This window comes from Ranitomeya variabilis, chromosome 2, assembly GCF_051348905.1.
Source record: "Ranitomeya variabilis isolate aRanVar5 chromosome 2, aRanVar5.hap1, whole genome shotgun sequence".
In the NCBI taxonomy this organism is placed as follows: Eukaryota; Metazoa; Chordata; class Amphibia; order Anura; family Dendrobatidae; genus Ranitomeya; species Ranitomeya variabilis.
The window spans coordinates 331,541,613-331,564,911 of record NC_135233.1 but is presented as its reverse complement, the minus strand read 5'-3'; the positions used below and the strand labels follow the sequence as shown (position 1 = coordinate 331,564,911).

General features: G+C 42.5%; 1 protein-coding gene across 1 annotated transcript in view; it reads right to left on the bottom strand.

The window, feature by feature from the left end:
- GPC3 (glypican 3) overlaps positions 1–14,294 on the bottom strand; it is a 726,510-nt gene extending 712,216 nt beyond the window's left edge. The window contains exon 1 of the mRNA XM_077285334.1: positions 13,921–14,294. Within this exon, the coding sequence (XP_077141449.1) occupies positions 13,921–14,068 (148 nt within the window). The 5' untranslated portion in view covers positions 14,069–14,294. The remainder of the gene's footprint in view (positions 1–13,920) is intronic.
- Positions 14,295–23,299: the final 9,005 nt, after the last annotated feature.

Below are 23,299 nucleotides of genomic sequence, written 5' to 3'. Positions count from 1 at the left end.
CCGAGTATGGGAACCAAGAAGAGAGGAAAATGTAAGAAATTAAAGCGCCAGGGAAGAAGCAGAAGGACGGACCAGAGGAATAAGACTTGAGATGTGTGAAAAACAATAGATGGGGGGAAAAAAGAGGCGAGGAACTAATAAGAGAGTAAAAGGACAAGCAGCAAGAAGCTAAGTAAACAGTGGGAAAAGCAGCTCAGGTGAAACCTGCAACAAGCATCAGTGCACCCAATGGTAAAAAAAAATGGAAAACTTTACTATAGCCATTCTCAGCATCTTCCAACCACCAACCATACCTGATTTCACCTTGCTGAGACACAGGTCCTTTTCTATCACGTTAGGGCTTGTTCACATTTCACATGTTGGCCTAATGTTCGGCATATATGGCAGGAAAAAGGTTGTGAGAAACAGCCTAACGTATCCTCTACTTGGTGAAAGCCAAGACACTATCCTTTCTGTGCAATAGCATTGCTAAAAAAAAAAAAAGCATACTGCTTGGAAACGCCTTTTTTTTCTATTTTTAAGAATGGGAGTCTAGGGGCAGTATCTAGGTCAGAAGGCCCTCACCTAATGTGAACAGGACTTAAGACCAAGCATTGTGCTTCCAGATAAATCACACTCCAGCCAGGTATTGGTGTTCAGCTCGGACCTGACAGCAGATCCAGTTAAGGAAACGTGATAACTATTTGATCAGTGGGGGTGTGACTGCTGGAAACTGCACCGATTGACAGAACAGGGCGCTTTTTCATCCCTATTCGGAAGGATCAGCAATGTTCATCCCTGTTCCGCTGCTCCATTGATCCCCTTATGGAGCTGACGAGTGTTGCACTCAGCTTTCTCCGGCAGCCCCATAGAGAATGACTGGAGAAGCAATCTGGCATCTGAGCCGCTGCCTTATTTTTTAATGGAAATAAAAGATCCCTGACAAGGATAAAAATTCACCAATCTGCTGATTGGTGCAGGTTTCGGGACATCCACTGACCAGCAAGCTATCGCCTATGCTGTGGATAGGTGATAACTAGTGATGAGCGAGTGTATTAGTTGCTCGGGTTTTCCCGAACACGCTCGGGTGGTCTCCGAGCATTTGTAACTGCTCGGGGATTTAGTTTCTGTTGACACAGCTGCATGATTTACGGCTGCTAGCCAGCCTGAGTACATGTGTGGGTAGCCTGGTTGCTAGGGCATCCCCACATGTATTCAAACTGTCTATCAGCTGTAAATCATGCAGCTGAGGCAACAAAAATAAAATCTCCGAGCAGTTACAAATACCCGGAGACCACCCGAGCAATGAGTACATTCGCTCATCACTAGTGATAACTTGTTATAATCCCTTTTAAGTGGGCCTTTCCTAAAATAGTTTAGTGGTACCCATAATTTAGGACAATAAAACATTTTCCATTCACAATGCTCCTGTGACGATAACAAAGAGGTAGTAATAAAATATCTTTTGCTACTAAGCCCTCCTCAGCACAAAAGCCTCAACAACTGCCCCTGGTAACTCTCCCACAATCTTTCCATCATATCTGCAAATCCATTATTCTAGAACAGGTTAATATAAGGGAATATAGCCCATCATTCCTCCCATGTCCATTGCGAAGGATGGATATCCTTTTAATACCAGGGTGTTGAAATAAAAAGTCTGGTTGAAGTTGAAGCTGTTGGAGAAAGCTTGCAGCCAGCCGCATCAATTAAACATGTAGATATGCGCTAGTAACACTTCTCCTGGTATTTGCCATGTAAGAGTATAAAAAGCTCTGAACTTCTGACCCACAGATTGACTGTAATCTTTCTCATGAAAAAAGCATTAGCCATCCCACATAGACCGAGCGCGGCAGGTCAGGGACTGTACATGGAATGCAGGGAAGAAGAGCACAGTCAGGTATTGACTCAAAAAGTAAAATCCCAAAGTGGAACCAGATGGTTTCCAAAAAATAATGCCATCCAACGGCTCTATATATACGGGCGGAGCCCGAGTACTTGTCTGGCTTCTACTGGTTGATGTTGACTAAGGGTCTGGTGGAGGTTGATTGAAGTTGTAGTTCGCACAGTACTTACTCCTCCCGACTGGAGACCACGATGACTCCTCTAGATTGACTCATTAAATAAGACAACATGACCTTGTGTGTTTTCACTTTGCATGCTAATCCACCTTTATCTGATGAAAAGAGAAGATGGATGCCCCTGCAGCGATCTATAAAATATGCAGCTCATCTGATTGCAGAAATGAACAGCTACGTTGCCTGGAAGTAGAAACTTACCTTTATGCCGGACAGTTTACAAAGATGTTTTTAGAGGGTGAATTAATACTAAGGAGACAGAAAAAGTTTAAATGGTGATGTCTCCCCACAAAGATTCCCTGTTCGTATGCTCTGATAGGGGATCTGGAGGTCATGGAGTGGGGTGGACCTACATATGCACATTCTAGGGGCCTGTGCACACATTGCAGATTTGTCTTGTTTTGTCGTGTTCTTTACGAGTAGATTTGTCAAAAAAACCATGATGTCGGCAAAGTGAATGAGAATCCTGAAGTCTCATGCACACGTTGCTTATTTTTGACTTGCAATTTAAAGCTGCAGCATGTCGACTCTTTAGCTATGTACATGTTGTTTCTTTTCTGCAGGCAAAACCTGCTCTCTTGGCAGTAGAGAAGCTGCTTACAAAAAGAAAGCTTGCTGCGTTTTTGCACTTACTCATTGATTTGTTTGGTGAAAAAACGCTACAAAAAAAACTCTGAAAGAAGTGACACGCTGCAGTTTTCAAAAACTCACCACTCTTCCAATTCTGTCAGGGAAAAAAAAAAGAAATGTGGCGTGTGCATGAGATTTCTGAAATCCCATAGCTTTTGCTGGTAGTGTAAAAAGCAGGTTTTAATTTGCGTAAAAAATTCAGCAAAAAATGCAATGTGTAAACAAAGTGGCGTGAGCAGACTTAATACATAGAGCCTGCAAGTGCAGTATACACCTTGCCTGATGTAATCGGTCACCGAGACCTTGGCACAGAGCTGTATACTGTATAATTAAAAATCCCTCCATTTTTAAGAAAAGATAGGACATATATACATATATAATATATATATATATATATATATATATATATATATATATATATATATATATATATATATACATTTATTTCAATCACTGCCTTTTCCCTATACAAAAATAATGAAAATTAAAAAATATCTGTTATCGTCACTTCAAAAAATTGATATATGAAAGTCTAACATTTTATTTATCCAGTATGGTAAAAGTTGTAAGGCAGAAAAAAAATAAAAAATGCAAGAATTTATGTTTTTTGGGGGATGCCGCACCTTCCCAAAAAATCTCAGTAGGCCTATCCGATTTGTTTGGACAGATAGCGGCAGAAGAGTTGTACCACAAAAATAGCTGCTTCTCCAATTATAAAATACATAGTGGATGAGATGTGAAGGATGAGCTCTCGACCCCTTTTCCGTCCGTAGGAAACTTGGGCCGAATGCGTAATCGAGGCACGATGGGTATCAGCATGTTTTCGCCACATTCACGTTGCTACTAGTTTGACGGTATATAATCACATGTATTCCTTCATTATTGATAAGGCCACGTTCACACGTTCAGTATTTTACCTCAGTATTTGTAAGCCAAAACCAGGAGTGGAACAATTAGAGGAGAAGTATAATAGAATCACGTCACCACTTCTGTATTTATCACCCACTGCTGGTTTTGGCTTACAAATACTGATGTAAAATACTGAACTTGGCCTAAATGTGTTACCCGTTACCTAAAATCTGTATCCGCTACAGGTTACTCAGAATCGGTAACACCAAGTGTATCTCATTAAATCAGCAGTTGATAATGGTCTATGTGGCCTGAATAGTCCGTCTTCCTTGCCGGAAGCCTTGCTGGGAAATCTGTGAAACACATGGGTAAAAACCTCTGGGGAGCACATTTAGGAAACAACAGAAACCCAGAAGTGACACAGGTCTGTGTTCAAGACTAATGATACTGCCAGTTTGAAGACTATATTAACAAGGCACAAGCCTGTTCCTTGATCTAGGAAGACAGTGAGGATGTGGCGGGTGACTCCAGAGGATCACGTTCAAGAGACCTTCGCTTCCTATGCACCTTATTGTCGCAATTAGGGTTGAGCGACTTTTGCTTTTTTAGGATCGAGTTGGGATTTGTGAAACCCGACCTTCTCGATAGTCGGATCGCGTGAAATCGGCCGATTCTACTGTAAAGTCGGGTTCCGGACCGGAACACGAAACCCAATGCAAGTCAATGTGGATTATTTTTTTTTCTCTCTCTCTCTCTCTCCGTGCAAAGCATATGTTGTGTTTGACTGCGGAAATCACTGCAGCCCAAACGGTAATATGGCTCTATGACGCCGCAGAAACCAGACCGGAACCTATGTCATCACGCTGCCCACACTCCTTCATTGGCTGAAAAAATGGCGCTAAACGCGTCATACGAAACGCGACTTTGGCGCCAAGATCGCGTACCGCATGGCCGACCCCACACAGGGATCGGGTCGGGTTTCATGAGACGCCGACTTTGCCAAAAGTCGGCGACTTATGAAAATGACCGATCCGTTTCGCTCAACCCTAGTCGCAATAACAAAATCAAAATACCATCTCCAGATCAAAAATGATCTTTCCATTGGCTGAACGAGCGGCAATGGCCGAAGGCAAGACTCTGTTATGCAGACTAAAATAGTTTATTTCTCTTGGCCGACTGGAACTTGTGGATCTGTTGTTTGAGAGCTATATATAAATAAAATTATTATTATTGTTATATCCTCTAAGACTTTCTGTCTGTGTCCGCTAGTGAACTTATTGCATATTTGGTGGGATGCTAACCGCTGAGCCACCTGATCGGATGACACCACCAGGAGTCCAGAAGATGCTCCCATGGAGTGTAGTTCTGACAAAAATAGCACCTACAACAAAAAGACCATAAAAATGGGCAGTTGATAATGCCATTTGGACATATGCTTGCTCTTTATAAGTGTAGGAACTGCTCTTATATATTGTCACCTTTTCGTGTAAAATATGAACTCATTGATTTGAAAAGTTTTGCCTGATTTTTTAATAAGACGTAATAAAATGAATGTTTGTATTGCTTTCAAAGTCAAATCAGAAATTAATAGTTAGGAAAGTAAAAATAAAATGGGGTAACCAATAGTGCCACCAACTTAAAGGAGTTGTCCACTACTAAGACAACCCCTAAATGTTTACCCCCCCAGATAAAATAAAAACACCTATACTCCCCTCCGTTCCAGTGGTTTCAGAACTTTATCTTGCACCGGCTTACGTGAGGTTATGTCAGGCGAGCAATGTACCCAATCAGCACCGGATTCACTGCTCCTGCCTTGTATTGAACATCGACAGGAAGTCAAGGCTGCGGCTGCTCTCTAACTTTCTCGTACTGTTCGATTTGTCCGAAGCCAGGAACAGTGAAGCAAACCCTGATTGGGTGCAGGGCTCACATGTCGTAACCACCTCACATGAACCCTGGAGAAGCAAGTGCCGACACTGCTGGAATAGCGCCGGCACCAAAGGTGAAGATAAGTGGTTTTATTTTAACGGGGGCAAATTGAGACGCTGTTGTCCTAGTAGTGGACACACCCTTTATAGAGTTTTTCTTGTTTTCAGTCCACGATATGCTTCCAAATATATAGACTTTTTTTATTTAGTGATAATTTTTATGGTCTTTACAAAGGGGCAGTGCTCACACGGTAATAATCCAGAGCAGCCTAAATACACGCCCCAGAGGATCTTTGGAGCCTGGTGACTAATTGTAATTAAGGACACAGGCAAATTTGTTTTATCCTAAACTAACCTGATAAATCTATCTGTGCGTTTCTGAGGAAGGAAATAGTTTAGTGCCGAAACACGTGACTTGTTCTACTCTGATTAAAACTGACAAAGCTTAAAAGCCAGTCTCCTTAAATCAGCAGAGCCATGGGATGCCCTCTTTTTTTGGTGTTTTTTTTAACCATTTAATGTCCAAAAGACAGTTATTACGAATGATGGAAATTTGGGGCAGATTTACCATACATTGGCCTTGAAACAGCATTGCACTTGGCAGCAGCATACCTCCTTACACCTCTGATGATTTTGCCATTATTAATTTCACAAGGATGTTTACACTCTGAAGAGCCTTGTATTTTTCTTCTTTCAGTAAATCAAGAATTAAAAACAATTATCACAAAATGTTGTAATTTCTCTACTCATTAAGACCACTTTATGCACACGAATTGGGTTATGCAGTATCTGCCAGGATTACCATCATGGTTTCATTGTTAAATACAGGAATGGAGAAAAGAAGATTTTGACTCTCCAAGTTAGAACAGAGGACAATAGGGAGAGAAGATGCACTGCGGCTTCTGCCATCCGGGCTCCTCCACAACACTGCACAGGTCAATTCACAGAAGCTGCAAATATCTGATGCTTTAGAAACCAACTGGGCACGGTCACCGGCCATTGTATATTCACTAGTCGCTATCATTAGTGCACTGTATGGCAATATTATTATTGTTTAGGGATTATATATCTGTCGTTTTGGCATTGCAGTGACATTATCAAAGCACTGCGTGGTACTGTTATTTGGGTGCCTTATGGTAGTTTCCTATTATTTTATTCTAACAGCTTTATATAATTTAGCACAATTGAGCTAAATCAGAATGAGGTCCCATTGGCTTACCGTATATTGTAAAAGGTGAGAGGTAGTTTGCACCATTAAAATGAGTCCCACTGTCCATTCTTATTGTTACTTTTACACTTTCATTACTATATTAAAAACTTGATTACCTTAAAGAGGTTGCCGTCACATGATCGCCCGCTTCTAACACTGGCACTGGTGAATCCTGATAGCTTGCACTGTGAGGTTTGACAAGTCTGCCAAACCTGGATAATCCCTTTAAGGCTTTCTTCACACATCCTGTTTCCAGTACGTGTGGTATCCTTTTTTTTCATGGATACCACATGGACCCATTATAACATACGGTGCTATTCACATATTCATGTTATTGCATAGACCGTGTGTCCGTACAAAACACACGGAGACGTCCATCTTTTTCCAGAAGCACGTATGACAAGGGCCAATATAAATCCATGGGTCTGTGAAAAACACGTACAGCACACAGATGCCTAGCCGTGTGCTGTCCGTGTTTAAGGCTAGGTTCACATTGCGTTAGGGCAATCCGTTTAGCGCTAGCGCTAGCGGATTGCGCTAACGCAATGTTTATTTAGGAGCCGCGTTCAGGGGTCGCGTTAACGTCCCCGCTCTCGCAGATCCCCGATCTGCAAGAGCGGGGAACGGACCTCGGGCGCGCCGCGGACGCTGCAAGCAGCGTCCGAGGCGCGTCACAGAAGAACGGCACATCACTAGCGCGAGCCGAAAAAGGCACGCGCTAGTGATGCGCTGCAGGCGAAATTTACATTGCTGTCAATGGGTGCGCTAACGGACCCGTTGCACGGCGTTAATTGCGACATTTTCACCGTGCAACGCTGTCCGTTAGCGATCACCCACTAACGCAATGTGAACCTAGCCTAACATGGCAAAGTATCAGAGAAGATTGTAATTTATTTCCTTCTTTATCGATACCGAAAAAACACTATGGCACACTGACTGTAAAAATGGACACAAGGATGACACACTGATCGTTTCTTATGACCATGTGAAGGAGGCCTAAAGAAGCACTCCCAAAAAAACTTTTATTCCCTAAACTCTTCTGAGACCATGTTTACACAGTCAGTATCTGGTCAGTATTTTACATCAGTATTTGAAAGCCAAAACCAGGAGTGGGTGATAAATACAGAATTGTTGACGTGTTTCTATTATACTGCTGAAATATTTTATTTATAGCTTTGCATTGCAGTAAAGTTCCTGCTGTTCACAGGCACCCTGGACTGATGACAACGCTCATCATCATCTTTGGATCGCGCTGCAGTAAGCGAGACCCGCCGGCTCTGATGAACGTTGTCGTCAGTCCAGGGCGCCTGTGAACAGCAGGAACTTTACTGTTATTCACAGTTGCAGGAGCCAGATTCGGGGAACATAGTCTACATGGGCGCTTCGTGGGAAGATTTTTGGTAATAAATTGATGAACGAAGGAGTGTTTCTTGTTTTTATTTCTCTCGTTTTGTATTTTTCAGGTTTCCATTTCTGAACTACTTCGAATTTGGTGGATTACGGCAGACCTGCATGGGATTTTGTTTATTTTTTCAATAAATTGATGAACAACCAATAATGTAGGGAAGTCTTTATGCAAATCAAGTTGTTTTTTCTGTGTCATTTTATTTTTGATTACTAGGTTTATAATTGGTGGCGTCTGATAGACACCTCTCCATTACTAACACCAGGGCTTGATGGCAGGTGTGCCATCTGTCATCAACCACAACTACCATTAGGCCGGAGTCACACTACAGCGAGATACGGCCGGGTCTCGCAGGTTAAAACCAAGCTCTGGCGCCGGCACTCCAGAGCGGAGCGTGCGGCTCCATGTATTGCTATGCGGCCGCACGCTCCGCTCTGAAGTGCCGGTGCCAGAGCTTGGTTTTAACCTGCGAGACTTGGCCGTATCTCGCTGTGTGTGATCCCTGCCTTACCCCAATTGCCACCGTGCCAGGGCAATCGGGAAGAGCTGGGCAAAATGCCAGAATTGAGGCTGGACAGACTGTCTGGGATGACTTAGTGAATCCTACTTTGAGCAGGGGGTTGGACCAGATGACCCAGGAGGTCCCTTCCAACTCTACCATTCTATGATTCTATGATGCATCTAATGTGATGTGCCACTTCTGGGGCAGCTGCGGGCTGGTATTTTTAAGCTGGGAAGGGCCCAATAACCAGGGACCCTCCAAGCCTTATAATATTAGCCCACAGCTGTCTGCTTTACCATTGCTGGATATCAAAAAATAGGGAGACCCCACATAACTTTATTTATTTATTACTTAATAGGTTAAATAAAGTGAAACATCCTTTAGTGTCACATGAAAGGAACTAAATGGTGCAAGTTTATTATATGTAGAATATGTAAACCGCTGCACGACCAGCTCTGCCCTCACCTTGTATACGCACTCATCCCTTGTAGATTGTGAGCCCTCGTGGGCAGGGTCCTCTCTCCTCCTGTACCAGTCGTGACTTGTATTGATTAACATTATTGTACTTGTTTTTTATTATGTATACTCCTCCTCACATGTAAAGCGCCATGGAATAAATGGCGCTATAATAATAATGTAGCGGGCTTATGACATTATATATCTATAGGACATCAAGCTATTCTATCTATCTACAGTATCTATATCTGTATATAAGATTGCATTATTAGTTTGTAAACTAGCTTTAAGTTACATAGAAAAATGATAGTATGAAAAAGATGCTGTTATAAAACACATGACATAGAGATGTTAGGTGAGAAAAAGTGCATTGTACTCGCATGACACTAGTGCTACTTTTCTGGATCACATGGGAGGAATAGGGTCCTGTGTGTGGCAGTGTGAGATCCTAAGGGACTGGTATCGCTGGGGGGCACTGTGGCATTGCAGTGGAGGAACCAAAGTAATGTATTAGCGCCATGTGAGGGCTCTTTATTAGGGAATATAATTAGGCACAGTGTTTTTGGGTTGCTACCTGGCATTGAAGTGAGGTGTTATCCAGCACTGGGTGGATTGCTGCGATACTATATCTCTCAGCTCCCAACCGTCCCTCATTGTGAGGGACTGTCCCGGTTTTGATGCTTTGCCCCGCTGTCCAGCACGGGACACTCTGCTTCCCGCAGACAGCAGGAGAAGCAACCAACACGCCCCCTTGTGTTAAGCCATGCCCCTTACCCTTCCGTATGCAGTGCAGTACGTATCAGCCGGTCATCCCTGCACCACAGAGCCTTACACCACATATTGGCTGCTTTGTGTGCACAGGACCTGTGATGATGTCACAGGAGGGGAGGAGTCAGGGGTCACATGAACGGGACCTCCGTGGATTGCAGGACTCGGCTGTGCTGGTTGCCAACTTGCCATGGTGCTGCTGGATGAGGTATGTAAACTGCCTTGTGTGTGGGGTCAGGAGTTGTTTACAGTGTGGATGTAGCAGAGCCATGTGTGTACGAGGTGTATGGAGCGGAGCCATGTGTGTGCGAGGTGTATGGAGCGGAGCCGTGTGTGTATGAGGTGTATGGAGCTCCGCTACACATTCAGCTCCGCTCCATACGCCTCATACACACACGGCTCCGCTCCATACACCTCATACACACACGGCTCCACTCCATACACCTCATACACACACATTGCTCCAATGTGTGTGTATGAGGTGTATGGAGTGGAGCCGTGTGTGTATGAGGTGTATGGAGCGGAGCCGTGTGTGTATGAGGTGTATGGAGCGGAGCTGAATGTGTACAAGGTGTACGGAGCTGAGCTGAATGTGTATGAGGTGTATGGAGTGGAGCCGTGTGTGTATGAGGTGTATGGAGCGGAGCCGTGTGTGTACGAGGTGTACGGAGCGGAGCCGTGTGTGTATGAGGTGTATGGAGCGGAGCCATGTGTGTATGAGGTGTATGGAGCTAAATGTGTACGAGGTGTATGGAGCAGAGCTGAATGTGTACAAGGTGTACAGAGCAGAGCCGTGTGTGTATGAGGTGTATGGAGCAGAGCCGTGTGTGTCTGAGGTGTATGGAGCAGAGCTAAATGTGTACGAGGTGATTGGAGCGGAGCCGTGTGTGTATGATGTGTATGGAGTGGAGCCGTGTGCGTATGAGGTGTACGGAGCAGAGCCGTGTGTGTATGAGGTGTACGGAGCAGAGCCGTGTGTGTATGAGGTGTATGGAGCAGAGCCGTGTGTGTATGAGGTGTACGGAGCAGAGCCATGTGTGTATGAGGTGTATGGAGCGGAGCCGTGTGTGTATGAGGTGTATGGAGCGGAGCTAAATGTGTACGAGGTGTACGGAGCGGAGCCGCGTGCGTACGAGGTGTATGGAGCGGAGCCGTGTGTGCAAAGTGTACGGAGCGCAGCCGCATGTGTAGGAGTAGCTATGTGTGGCCATTATACGGTACGAAGTATCATGTGCGGCCAATATACAGTATGGAGCATCATGTGCGGTCATTATACAGTATGGAGCATCATGTGTGGTCATTATACAGTATGGAGCATCATGTGGGGCCATTATACAGTATGGAGCATCATGTGTGGTCATTATATAGTATTGAGCATCATGTGCGGTCATTATACAGTATTGAGCATCATGTGGGGTCATTATACAGTATGGAGCATCATGTGCGGTCATTATACAGTATGGAGCATCATGTGCAGTCATTATACAGTATTGAGCATCATGTGGGGTCATTATACAGTATGGAGCAATATATGGGGTCATTATACAGTATGGAGCATCATGTGGGGCCATTCTACAGTATGGAGCATCATGTGCTGTCATTATACAGTATAGAGCATCATGTGCAGTCATTATACAGTATGGAGCATTTGTTTATAATTGTATATGAAACAGTGTGATCAGCAGTGCTAAATGGGTGTGGTTGGGACGTGGATATGGGTGTGACTAGTTATGAATGGGTGTGGTCAGAGGTGTGGCCTAAAATTTCCAGCAGCGCGCAACGCGCGCCACAAACTTTGTCCCTCTTTCCCATCTTCAAATGTTGGGAGGTATGTATCGAATGGGGCAATTTATCCCAAGTAAATCATAAATTTGTGGACCAGCTCACTTCATAAAAAAAGCAAAAATAAAAACAGAAAATCTCATCTAAATTATATATCTTATACATTTGCAATGGAAAATATTCAGGACAACATGGTACAGAGAACCTTTGTGCTCCACCACAATGCCAGATGGAACGCCAATACACTACTAGTGAATGCCAGATAGTGCTCCACTACCCCACAATAATGTCAGATAGTGCCACATAGTACCCAACTGCAATACCAGGGAGTGCTCAACTACCCCACGACAATGCCAGGAAGTGCTCTACAACAATACCAGGAAGTGCTCTCCTTCCTCTCTACAATACACTATAGTGCCCTAGTACAATGTTGGATAGTGCCCAACGATACCGATGCCCTAACAGGCTGCCACCTCCCGTGAGCGCTCCAGACAGCAGAAGTGTGGGAAAGCAGGCAGGATTTTATAGAATTGTTGAGACTAGACGGTCCTTGCTGCTCCCTACCTGCCCACATTTCTGTGCTCCATGTACAAATCTCTTGCTCCAGGTCTGTACGTAGGTACAAGGTAATGTTACATGAGGGCATTTCTCCGAGAGACCAATATTCCCAGTGGTTCTTTTTCCTTGTGATCATATTTGACACATTTTCATATGGGCTTTATTTTCTTTGAGTTTTTTACATAGAGCCATAATAAACATGGATTCTGTTTTTTTCTAATAATTACTTTACTGGAGAGAAAAAGTTTGTTTACAAATGTTTACCGTCATGTTGAACATGAGATCTGCAGGCGGTACGGTATAGAGCAGAGAGGAACAGATCAATATAGAGGTTTGTGGGAAATGATTGACTAGCACTTGTAAGTTATTCATTTCTCACCCTCTATTTTCTATCTTTAGGGCAGCATGAGGTGGCTCAGTGGTTAGCACGGTATGGTGGCTCAGAGGTTAGCATGGTATGGTGGCTCAGTGGTTAGCACTGTATGGTGGCTCAGTGGTTAGCACTGCAGCCTTGCTGCGCTGGGGTCTTGGGATCAAATCCCACCAAGGACAACATCTGCAAGGAGTTTATGTTCTCCCTTTGTTTGCGTGGGTTTACTCCCACATTCCAAAAACATACTTGTAGGGAATGTAGATTGTGAGCGCCAATGGGGACAGCGATGATAATGTGTGTAAAGCGATGTGGTATAAGATAGCGCTATATAAGCAAAACATAACAAATAAATCTTTAGGAGTCCAGTGGGCGGTTTTATTTAGTGACTAACAGGCAGGTGAACTCTTAAAAAAGCAGAGACACCCATAAATAAATAACAAGTTATACTCAAACATTTCCCACAAAACCTATACATTAATCTGCTCAGATTTTCCTCCTCTGTACCATATTTCCTGCAGATGAAACACCACACTTAATATGATTTGAATTGGTTCCTTTCATAGAATGCACCCGCTCCAAACACACCATCAAAAAAACAAATATGTACAACATTAGTTGTCCAATTCAAAACTGCAGCACAAAGTCTGGCTTAATACTATGTATTTCTTGCTTGCAATAATAATGATAATAATAATAATTTATTATTATTTTATTATATTAGCATCATAATTCAAAGAATATGGCAGATCATATGATGATGACAAACATAAGCACCAGAAACTGTGCTTGAAAATAAACATTGCAACCTGCAAAAAGTTGTGTTCCAATGTTCTGTGTTAGTATCTTCACAATCAAAGAAGCCAAAAATCCATAACCTGTTTCTATACACTGTATACAAGCCGACATACACTACTTACACTACACTCATTCTGTATCACATCCGATCCATTATGACTACCAAATAGATTTTTTTTACATCAGTACATAAAGTTTTGTTTGCTCTGTATGGATACTTTACCCCTATACTGTAGTAAAACAAATCTACAAATATAGGCAAGTAAACTAAATATGATCAATAAGGTTTGCAGCATTTGTTGCTTAAATCATAGATTTAGCTTTTTTTTCTTTAAAGAGGAAGCAAATAAAAGATTTTGAAACCGAAAAAATAAAACATTAAAAAATAAATTTAAAAAATATATATAGATTAGCACTATTTCAATGTCATTTCCTGTAGTTATTCTCAATGTAAAGTTGTGCAAACATTTTCTGAATATAAAAACATAACTTTTTCAGTGGTGGTACCACAAGTGTCAGCATGCCCTACCAACCTCAGGTGGTGCCATCACTGTTAGACACAGATGTTATGTGCCTAGAGGGCACTGATGAGGGCACAGGTGCAGCTTACCTGACACAGGGGACTCTGGCACCCATCTCACCCCCGGCTGCAGAGTGAGGAAACTGGCCCGGACTTCCTTGCAGTTCAGATGCCCCTTAGCAGCTACCACAGCCGCCAGCGCCATGAGCAGAGCCAGGCACATCTCCCGGGCTGCCATGTGTGCTCTCAGTTTCCTCAGCGCCCACTAGGACCCTGCTTACAGGTCAATGCATGCCAGGGCACCTAGCAGGTATCACAGGGGCGAGGGCTAGCCCAGTCTCCAGGAAGCAGGAGATGCCTATTTGCAAGAATTTGGAAATCAGACTGGATCAGGTCCTATACAGTGAAGAGGAGGAGGAGAGGAGGACAGCACTTCAGCTCCTGCCCTAGGTGAAATGAGCTCTGGCTGTCTGATGCTCCTCTTTTGGGTTTCGGCGCAGCTTGTGTACTGTACAAGCGCCACCTGCTGGTAATTGTGGGGTACAGCAGGACCTATTAAATCAAATAAGCAGCTCTACATAAAATCTCTCTCTGTCATCTATCTAGTATCTATGCAAAAAAATAATGCATCAGCACCATAATTGCACACAGTGGGTGCCAAACCTCCAAACAAATGCCCATTGTACAGTTATAGTGTACAGAATATAAAAAGAGAGGCAGCACTCCAATGAGGATGCAAAAAAAGAGTGTTCTTTATTTCAAGCAAACATGGGTGTGACAGGAAGGTCTATATAGACATACAAAGTGATCATAGAATTGAATTCTCCTAAACATGTTTATAAATATCAGAACAATATCAACCGAACATAAACCATTTAATAAAAATATGTTAGTATAACATGGCGAATAGGCAAAGCCTGAAAAAAGTTTTTCTGGACACTCCCATATACAGCTCTGGCTAAAATTAAGAGACCACTGCACAGTTGTATAACAATCAGCTTCTCTACATGTCTGACAGCCATTGCATTCCAGTGTCAGTTGAATTCCATCCAGAGTACACCTCATTCTACTTAATTTGCTTCTGATTAGGTGATCACCTGAACCAAATCTTATTTAACAAAGGAAAGTATAAAAAAACAATGCTGTGGTGTTCACAATCCTCCTGCAATAGGACAAGCTGGATGGCAAAACAAGTGCTAGTAATATCCCAAAAGTAATAGGAATGAGAAAATAACTTTTAACCATGCCAAAGGAGTTGAAAAGTCTTGAGTGAGGAAAAGAAGGGCTCAATTCTGGCTTTACTAGCAAAGGGATACAGGGAGCGTCGTGTTGCCTCCATTTTAAAAATTTCTAAGATGGCAGTCCATTACAACAAGGTCAAGCAGCAGACATTAGGGACAACGAAGCTACAGACCGGCAGAGGGTGAAAACGACTCTCCACTGCCCAGGATGGCCGTCATCTTATTTGCATGTCAATCAGCAACCGCAGAATGACATCAAGTAATCTACAAAAGGAATGGCAAATGGCAGCTGGGGTGAAGTGCATGGAAAGAACAGTTCGCAACAGGCTCCTAGAGGCAGGAATAAAGTCATGTAAAGCTAGTAAAGCTAGAAAAAAACTTTCATCAATGAGAAGCAAAGGAGAGCCAGGCTGAAGTTTGCCAAAGACCATAAGGATTGGACCATAGAGGATTGGAGTAAGGTAATCTTCTCTGATGAGTCTAATTTTCAGCTTTGCCCAACACCTGGTCTAATGGTTAGATGGAGACCTGGAGAGGCGTACAAGCCACAGTGTCTTGCACCCACTGTGAAATGGTGGAAGATGGGAGATGATCTGGGGATGCTTCAGCAAGGATGGAATTGGGCAGGTTAATCTTTGCGAAGGACGTATGAATCAAGCCGCATACAAGGTTATCCTGGAAAAACAGTGGATTCCTTCTGCTCAGGCAATGTTCCCTCACTCTGAGGACTGTTTTTTTCCAGCAGGACAATGCGCCATGCCACACAGCTAGGTCAATCAAGGTGGGGATGAAGGACCACCACATCAAATCCCAGCCCAATCTCCAGACCTGAACCCCATTGAAAACCTTTGGAATGTAATCAAGAGGAAGATGGATAATAATAATCTTTATTTTTATATAGCGCTAACATATTCCACAGTGCTTTACAGTTCTGCACACGTTATCATCACTACCCCATTGGGGCTCACAATCACATCTAAATTCCCTATCAGTATGTCTTTGGAATGTGGGAGGAAACTGGAGTACCTGGAGGAAACCCACGCAAACACAGAGAGAACATACAAACTCTTTGAAGATGTTGTCCTTGGTGGGGTTTGAACCCAGGACTCCAGCGCTGCAAGGCTGCTGTGCTAACCACTGAGCCACCGTGCTGCCCTCAATAGGATAGTCACAAGCCATCAAACAAAGAACTGCTTAAATTTTTGTACCAGTAGTGGCATAAGGTCACCCAAAAGCAATGTGAAAGACTGGTGGAAAGCATGCCAAGACACATGAAAGCTGTGAATAAAAATCATGGTTATTCCACAAAATATTGATTTCTGAACTCTTCCTGAGTCCAAACATTAGTATTGTTGTTTCTAAATGATTATGAACCTTTTTTCTTTGCATTATTTGAGGTCTGTAAGCAATGCATTTTTTGTTATTTTGACCATTTCTCATTTTCTGAAAATAAATACAAAATGTATTGCTTGGAAATTCGAAGACATGTCGGTAGTTTATAGAATAAAAGAGCAATATACATTTTACTCAAAAATATACCTATAAAGAGAAAAATCAGACAAACTGAAAATTTTGCAGTGGTCTCTTCATTTTTGCCAGAGCTGTACATGCATCCTAAGTCTATAATCTAAAAGTGTGTATCACTGTAGCTGCATATAGCTCTGATCCATACGGATTACAATGGTAAGATGGCTTTTTGGACACCTATTCCTTCTACTTGGCCCTTTGATCACACTTTTATATTTCAATGCCTTACAGACACTGCGGCTTATAGACATCTTTTTTGACTATAGGGATCATGGATATTGCACTAGCCACTTGATATTAGAGGAACAACGGACACTATAGTCATCACTTACTGCTTTGGTCCCTTACTTATAAGTAATATTACTTGAGTTTGCATCTGATGTTACCTTGGTATATAATAGCTGGTATATACATATTTTTGGATCTATTGCTATTTACACCAGTGTCTTCAACTGTTGACTTTTTTAATAGTCTTCCAGTAGATTTATTTATTCCAATCAACATATTTGATACATTTATTTACTTTTGTTGCTCGAAGAATGTATATTTATAAATGTATAGACATTTAGCAAGTGAATACATAGTACAAGCATAAACCACATAACAGAAAAAGGTTCTGCGAACTGAAACGTTCCCACCTGCTCCACCTGTGCTGTGTCTCTTTTTATATTTTGAATCTGTCTATACAAAAAAACCTCACCAGCAACTCCCAAGTGTGAATAGGTGCAAGCTGTAGTGACTGCAAAATATGTATAAAAAACACGGCAACACTATGTGAATGCCAAGACACCTAGTGTCAATGGAAATAACTTCCAACCACATTGTGCCTCAGCAAGATTTAAATTACAAAAAAAGCGAAGGTTCTTAGCACATAAATTGGCCATTTCATGTGTGCCCATCAACCATGGCAAGGTGACACTTCTCTGATGGGTCCTATCATAACTGTTCCCTATCCTACTGTACATGCCACTTTTGGGCTAAAAACCTATGTTACACCCAGTCCGTTTCCTGTACCTCCAAGGGGTCTCTGTCGGGACTCCCACTCTGTGCCGGCTCCACGCTGTCTGGATGCAGCCTCTGCCCCTCCTTCCTCTCCTGCTTCCTGGCATGCGGCCAGCAGGTTCCCAGGCAGGGTTCTTAGGTCGCACGCGCGCTCACTCCCGGTCTCTTAAAGAGACAGTATGCTTTTCCAAAAGTTGCCTCTAACCAATAGCGTGTGGTTGGCTACTATTTCTAGCCCCTCCACCATAGGGAGGGCGCCAGAGCAACAAGTATCCACTGTTGCTAACTTCTGGTTCCTGTTTACATGCGCTTCTGTTTCTGAAGTATCTGACAAGTACTCCGCTTACACTGTCTGTCTCCACAGATCCTCTGATACCTGTTACCCGGTTATTCTGGACAGCATCCACACTATCTACGCTGGACTCGTCTAGTCCCGCCAGTCTGCCTGCCACTCTTCCGGACTATGCCAGTACTCCCGGTACCAGCTTCTACTCGAACACCCGGTATCCTCCGGTCAGCTCTGCAGCATCCGTTAACTCTGCTGGTCCGTCAGTTCCGCTGGGACAGCCGCCACGAGTACGGGGTCTAACTGAAGGTAGCACCCGTGTCCTCCAGGCATTCCATTCTGTCCCTGTTCGAGGGGACTTACTACGGGTGTCTGGGGCTCACGCCGTAACGCCCCCTTCGGAGTCCCCCGGACTGTGGTCTAGTTGTTCCACATTAAACCTCAATAAATACGAATGTGAACTTCTACATCTGTGCCTCCATTTCCATTCGCTACAGCCTACAATTATGGACAAACATTTTTCTGATTATCTATCTCTTATCATCATCTGTGTATCTATCTACAGTAACCAGAAGTTTACGTACAGTACACTATATAAAAAGACACATATGGATGTTTTTCTCAATATCTGAAATTAAATCAGAATAAACCTTTCCCGGTTTAGGTCATTTAGGGTTATCATAATTATTAATATTTCCCAAATGCCAGAATAATGAGATAATGTTTTAAGGCATTTTTATTACTTACTACAAAGTCAAAAGTTTACATACATTAAGATTACTCTGTCTTTACAAAATTCTGAACTGCCCATATGATGATGTCATGTGTGGAAGCTTCTGATAGGCAATATCTTAGTTAATTAGAGATAGATTTGTGGTTGTATTGTAATGCACATCTGAAACACACTGCTTCTTTGTATAGCATCATGGGAAAGTCTAAAGAAATCAGCCAGTATATCAGGAAAAGAATTGTGGACTTGCACAAGTCTGGCTCATTCTTGGGTGCAATTTCAGCATCTCAACGCTTGAGAAAGGTTCATGTGACCCGAAACGTCGCCACACCATGTGGGCCAATCATCACTACTGATGATTAGCAGCAAGCAAATGTTTCCCTGGTATATCTAGAGCATCACTATGTACAAATTCACATTAGCACCTTCACCCCCGAGCCTGTTTTCATCTTAATGACTAGACCAAATTTTACAATTCTGACCATTGTCACTTTATGTGGTAATAACAGTGCAACGCTTCAACGGATCCAACTGATTCTAAAACTGTTTTTCGTTACATATTGTACTTCATGATAGTGGTCAATTTTGTTCGTTATGACTTGTGTTTGTGAAAATATCAGAAATTTTGAGAATTATTAAGTTAGATGGGTTAAAGGTTGGTCAGCAATTTCTAATTTTTCCAACAAAATTTACAAAACCATTTTTTAGGGACACATCACATTTGAAGTGACTATATGACAGCAAATACCTAACAGTGACACCATTCTAAAAACTGCACCCACCAAAGTCCTCAAAACCACATCCAAGAAGTTTATTAACTCTACACTTCAGGTGCTTCACTGTTATGAACTGGTGGCCTAGGAGCAGCATGAGATGTACTCTGGAGTAGGTGGTACCTGTACTGACCGCAGACCCTGAACTTAACACCGCAACTAGAAGTAGCCGTGGAATGTACCTGTCACTCCCTAGACATCTCGACACAGCCGGAGGACTAATTACCCCTAGAGATAGAAAGGGGAAAACTATCTTGCCTCAGAGAAAATCCCCCACAAAGGATAGACAGCCCCCCACAAATATTGACTGTGAGAAGAGAGGGAAATAACATACGCAGACTGAAATCAGGATTTAGCAAAGGAGGCCAATTCTAGCTAAATAAAAAGAATAGGACAGAGTACTATGCGGTCAGTATTAAAACACTAGAAAATATCCACCACAGAAAATACAAAACTCCACAACTAACTAAAGGCATGGAGGGTATATCTGCATCTCCAGAGATACCAGCTTGGTTAAACAAATCCTTATACAGACCAAGCTGGACAAGACAAAACATGGAAGGTAACTAGAACGATCAGGCCCACAGCATGTGGACTGCAGAAAACAAGCCAGCACTTATCTTGGTTGAAATGATCAGCAAGCAAGAGAGACCAGGCAGGGAAGTGAATCCTCCAGGAAACAATGGACAACTGGCACTGGCTAAAGGGTGAAGAAAGACTAAATAGCCCAGTCAGATTTGCAGAAAGTGAACACACCTGATAAATGCTGCGATTCAGAGACAGCAGCGCTACCACTTACAACCACTGGAGGGAGCCCAAGAGCAGAATTCACAACACTTCACATGAGTTAATACAATTTGGAAGGAAAAAATTAACATTTTACTTTTTTTCTTTACAAAACTTTTACTTTAGCCCCAAATTCTTTATTTTTAGAATGGTAACAAAAGAAAATGGACCACAAAATTTGTTGTGCAATTTCTCCTGATTACGCTGATACGGCATACGTGGGGTAACACTACTGTTTGGGCGCATGGTAAGGATTGAAAGGGAAGGAGCATCATTTGACTCTTTGAACTCAAAAATGGCTGGAATCGAGAGCTGACACCATATCTTGTTTGGAGAGCCCCTGATGTGCCTAAACAGTGGAAACCCCCACACAAATAACCCCATTTAAGAAACTAGACCCCTCAAAAAATGCATATAAATTTGTGGTGAGCATCTTGACCCACAGGTGATTCACAGAAGTTTATAACGTAGAGCCGTGAAAATCACGTTTCCCTCCAAAATGTTCATTTAGCCCCAACATTTTTATTTTCACAAGTTTAACAGGAGAAAATGGACCTAATTTTTTTGTGCAATTTCTCCTGAGTATGTCGATACCCCATATGTGGGGTAAAACTACTGTTTGGGAACATGGTAGGGCTCGGAAAGGAAGGAGCACCGTTCGACCTTTTGAACACAAAATTGTCCTGAATCCAGAGTGGACGTCATGTCACGTTTGGAGAACCCCTGATGTGCCTAAATAGTGGAAACCTCCAACAAGTAACCCCCTTTTGAAAACTAAACCGCTCAAGAAATTTATCTAGATGTATGGTGAGTACCCTGAACCCTCAGGTGCTCCACAGAAATGTATGTTGAGCTCAGAAAATAAAAAATCTAATTTTTCCCACAAAAATTTTGTTTTAGCCCCAAAGTTTGTATTTTTACAAGGGGAACAGGAAAAATGCACCATAAAATGTGTTGTGCAATTTCTCTAGAAAGGAAGAAGCACCATATTTGAGTTCGGATTTCGTGGAATGATTTGAGGGTGCCATGACATATTGTCAGAGCAGGCAGAAAAATCCAGCTCACAGATGAAATAAAAAAAGTGCATTTTATTATCCAAGGTACATGAAGCAAAGATTAAAATTAATCAAAATGATAGTTCATCACGCAAAAAACAAGACCGCGTACAAGTGCATTGATAAAAAAATTAAAATTACTGCCTTCTGAATGAGACAGTAACTTATTTATGGACTATACATGCAAAGATTAGCAGCAATTTGTGCCTTACAAGGTTTAGACTAAGCAACGTATGGGCTGCATTAATTGGAGCAGGAGAAGCTAAACTGATTAAAAGATTCAGCAAAACTTGTATTTTATTCATTGAAATCTCTGCTCTATACAGTCAGAACCTCATCTGTAAGTGGCCATACAAAGCTAGCTGTCATTCACTGGTTAGGACCGCCTGCCCAACTCTTATCACCCAAAGTGCAGATATTTAAAGGAAACCTGTTGGGCAAAAATGCTATTTATCTGTAGAAATAGTTAATTTCCAGGGAAAATTCTGCCTGGTCGCCTTACTAGAAGATACTGGGAGGAAATAAACTTATAGACTATCAGTGATAATGCGTGCAAGGAGAGGCTACAGTCACCGCTCACATTGCCACTCACTATACTGTGAGCAGTGGCTGTAATCACTCCCCAGAACTTTAATTGACAGCTTGGTTTGAAGCGTGTGTGCAAAGTGAGCTGTCAATTGAAGTGCCAGGGCGTGCTTACAGTACAGTCCATATAACTGAAAACAAGCGGATCCTGGGAGAAAATACATTCAGTAGCCTCACTTTTAGTAAAGTGGCCAGGCAGCATTTTACCTGCAGATTAGCCCTACAGCTTTCTCAACCACCATTCTGCTGCTATTCTGGCATTTAATTGCATTTTTATAATGTTCCTGAAGTCTTTGTGGAATTTATCTGAGACCCCCACTGCCAAGAGGAAATGAACTTTATTTCCCCCGGCAGCGTTTAGCTTTCAGCCATTGGGGTGGTGCTCTGTATAGAGAGCGGCAGCTGTAACCGTGGCCCCGGGCACTGACTGACATCCAGTCTAATGCCGAGTCTGCTGTCAGTCAGTGCTGGGGTGCCGGGCAGCGGGGCTCTCAGTACTGGCACCGCACGGTGTCAGATCGCTGATAATCTGCAGGTAATAGCGTTATTTTACATGACAGATTCCCTTAAATATATCTATTCATTTTTATTTATTTTTTCACCTCTAAAGAAATTGTTCAAAGATGACAACTTATCACCCATCAACATAATAGATAAGTACCTGAATCATGGGGTCCTATCCCTGGAGCACCCCGCCAATCCAAGTCTGTGTGTGAGACAGATAAAAAGTAGTTGTGCAACGCTCTCTGTCAGTCCCATGGACTATGAAATGATCAGTAGTGCGCATGCTTCACTATAGCTACATTTAATCAGTACACTTAGGAGGACCCTGGTTGTGGTTAATGACGGGGGTCCTCACTGTCACCCTACACCTGTTCTGTGGATGGGTGATAAATTGCAATCTTGTCACTATCTCTTTACCTTTGTAGCATAAAATGTTGAGTGACTTTGTAACTTATTGATCCGGAGTTGAAGTTTGTAATATCCAGAGCTGCATTCAAAATTCTGCTAATTGATATTAGAAATAGTTGACATCCTCCTTACAGCCCACCTTTATAATTACATGGCAGAATTATTATTCTCTATATCAGTTTATTACACAGTGCTTGGGATGTCAAGATTACATATATATAAGGGTATCACATATGAAGTGAATGGCGTGCATATAATATACTGTAAGACCAGGCGGAGACTTCCGACACACACATATTCTATGATGTCTATTAGGGTATATGACAAAATGCCCCTGTTGATACTACATCTCTGGTGTGAAAACTACACCAATAAAAAAAATCAAAGCCAGGAAGGAGTGTATGGACATTCTAGCCTTGAAGCCTACAGAACTGTGAATGCAGCTCTGCATTATAATATACAATATAACTCCAGATTAGTACTGCAATGGATGTAGAATAATTCCATATCTAACGTGATGTTCAGAAGGTGGACATATTTTTTTCAAGCACAATTATCTTATGTCCACAAAA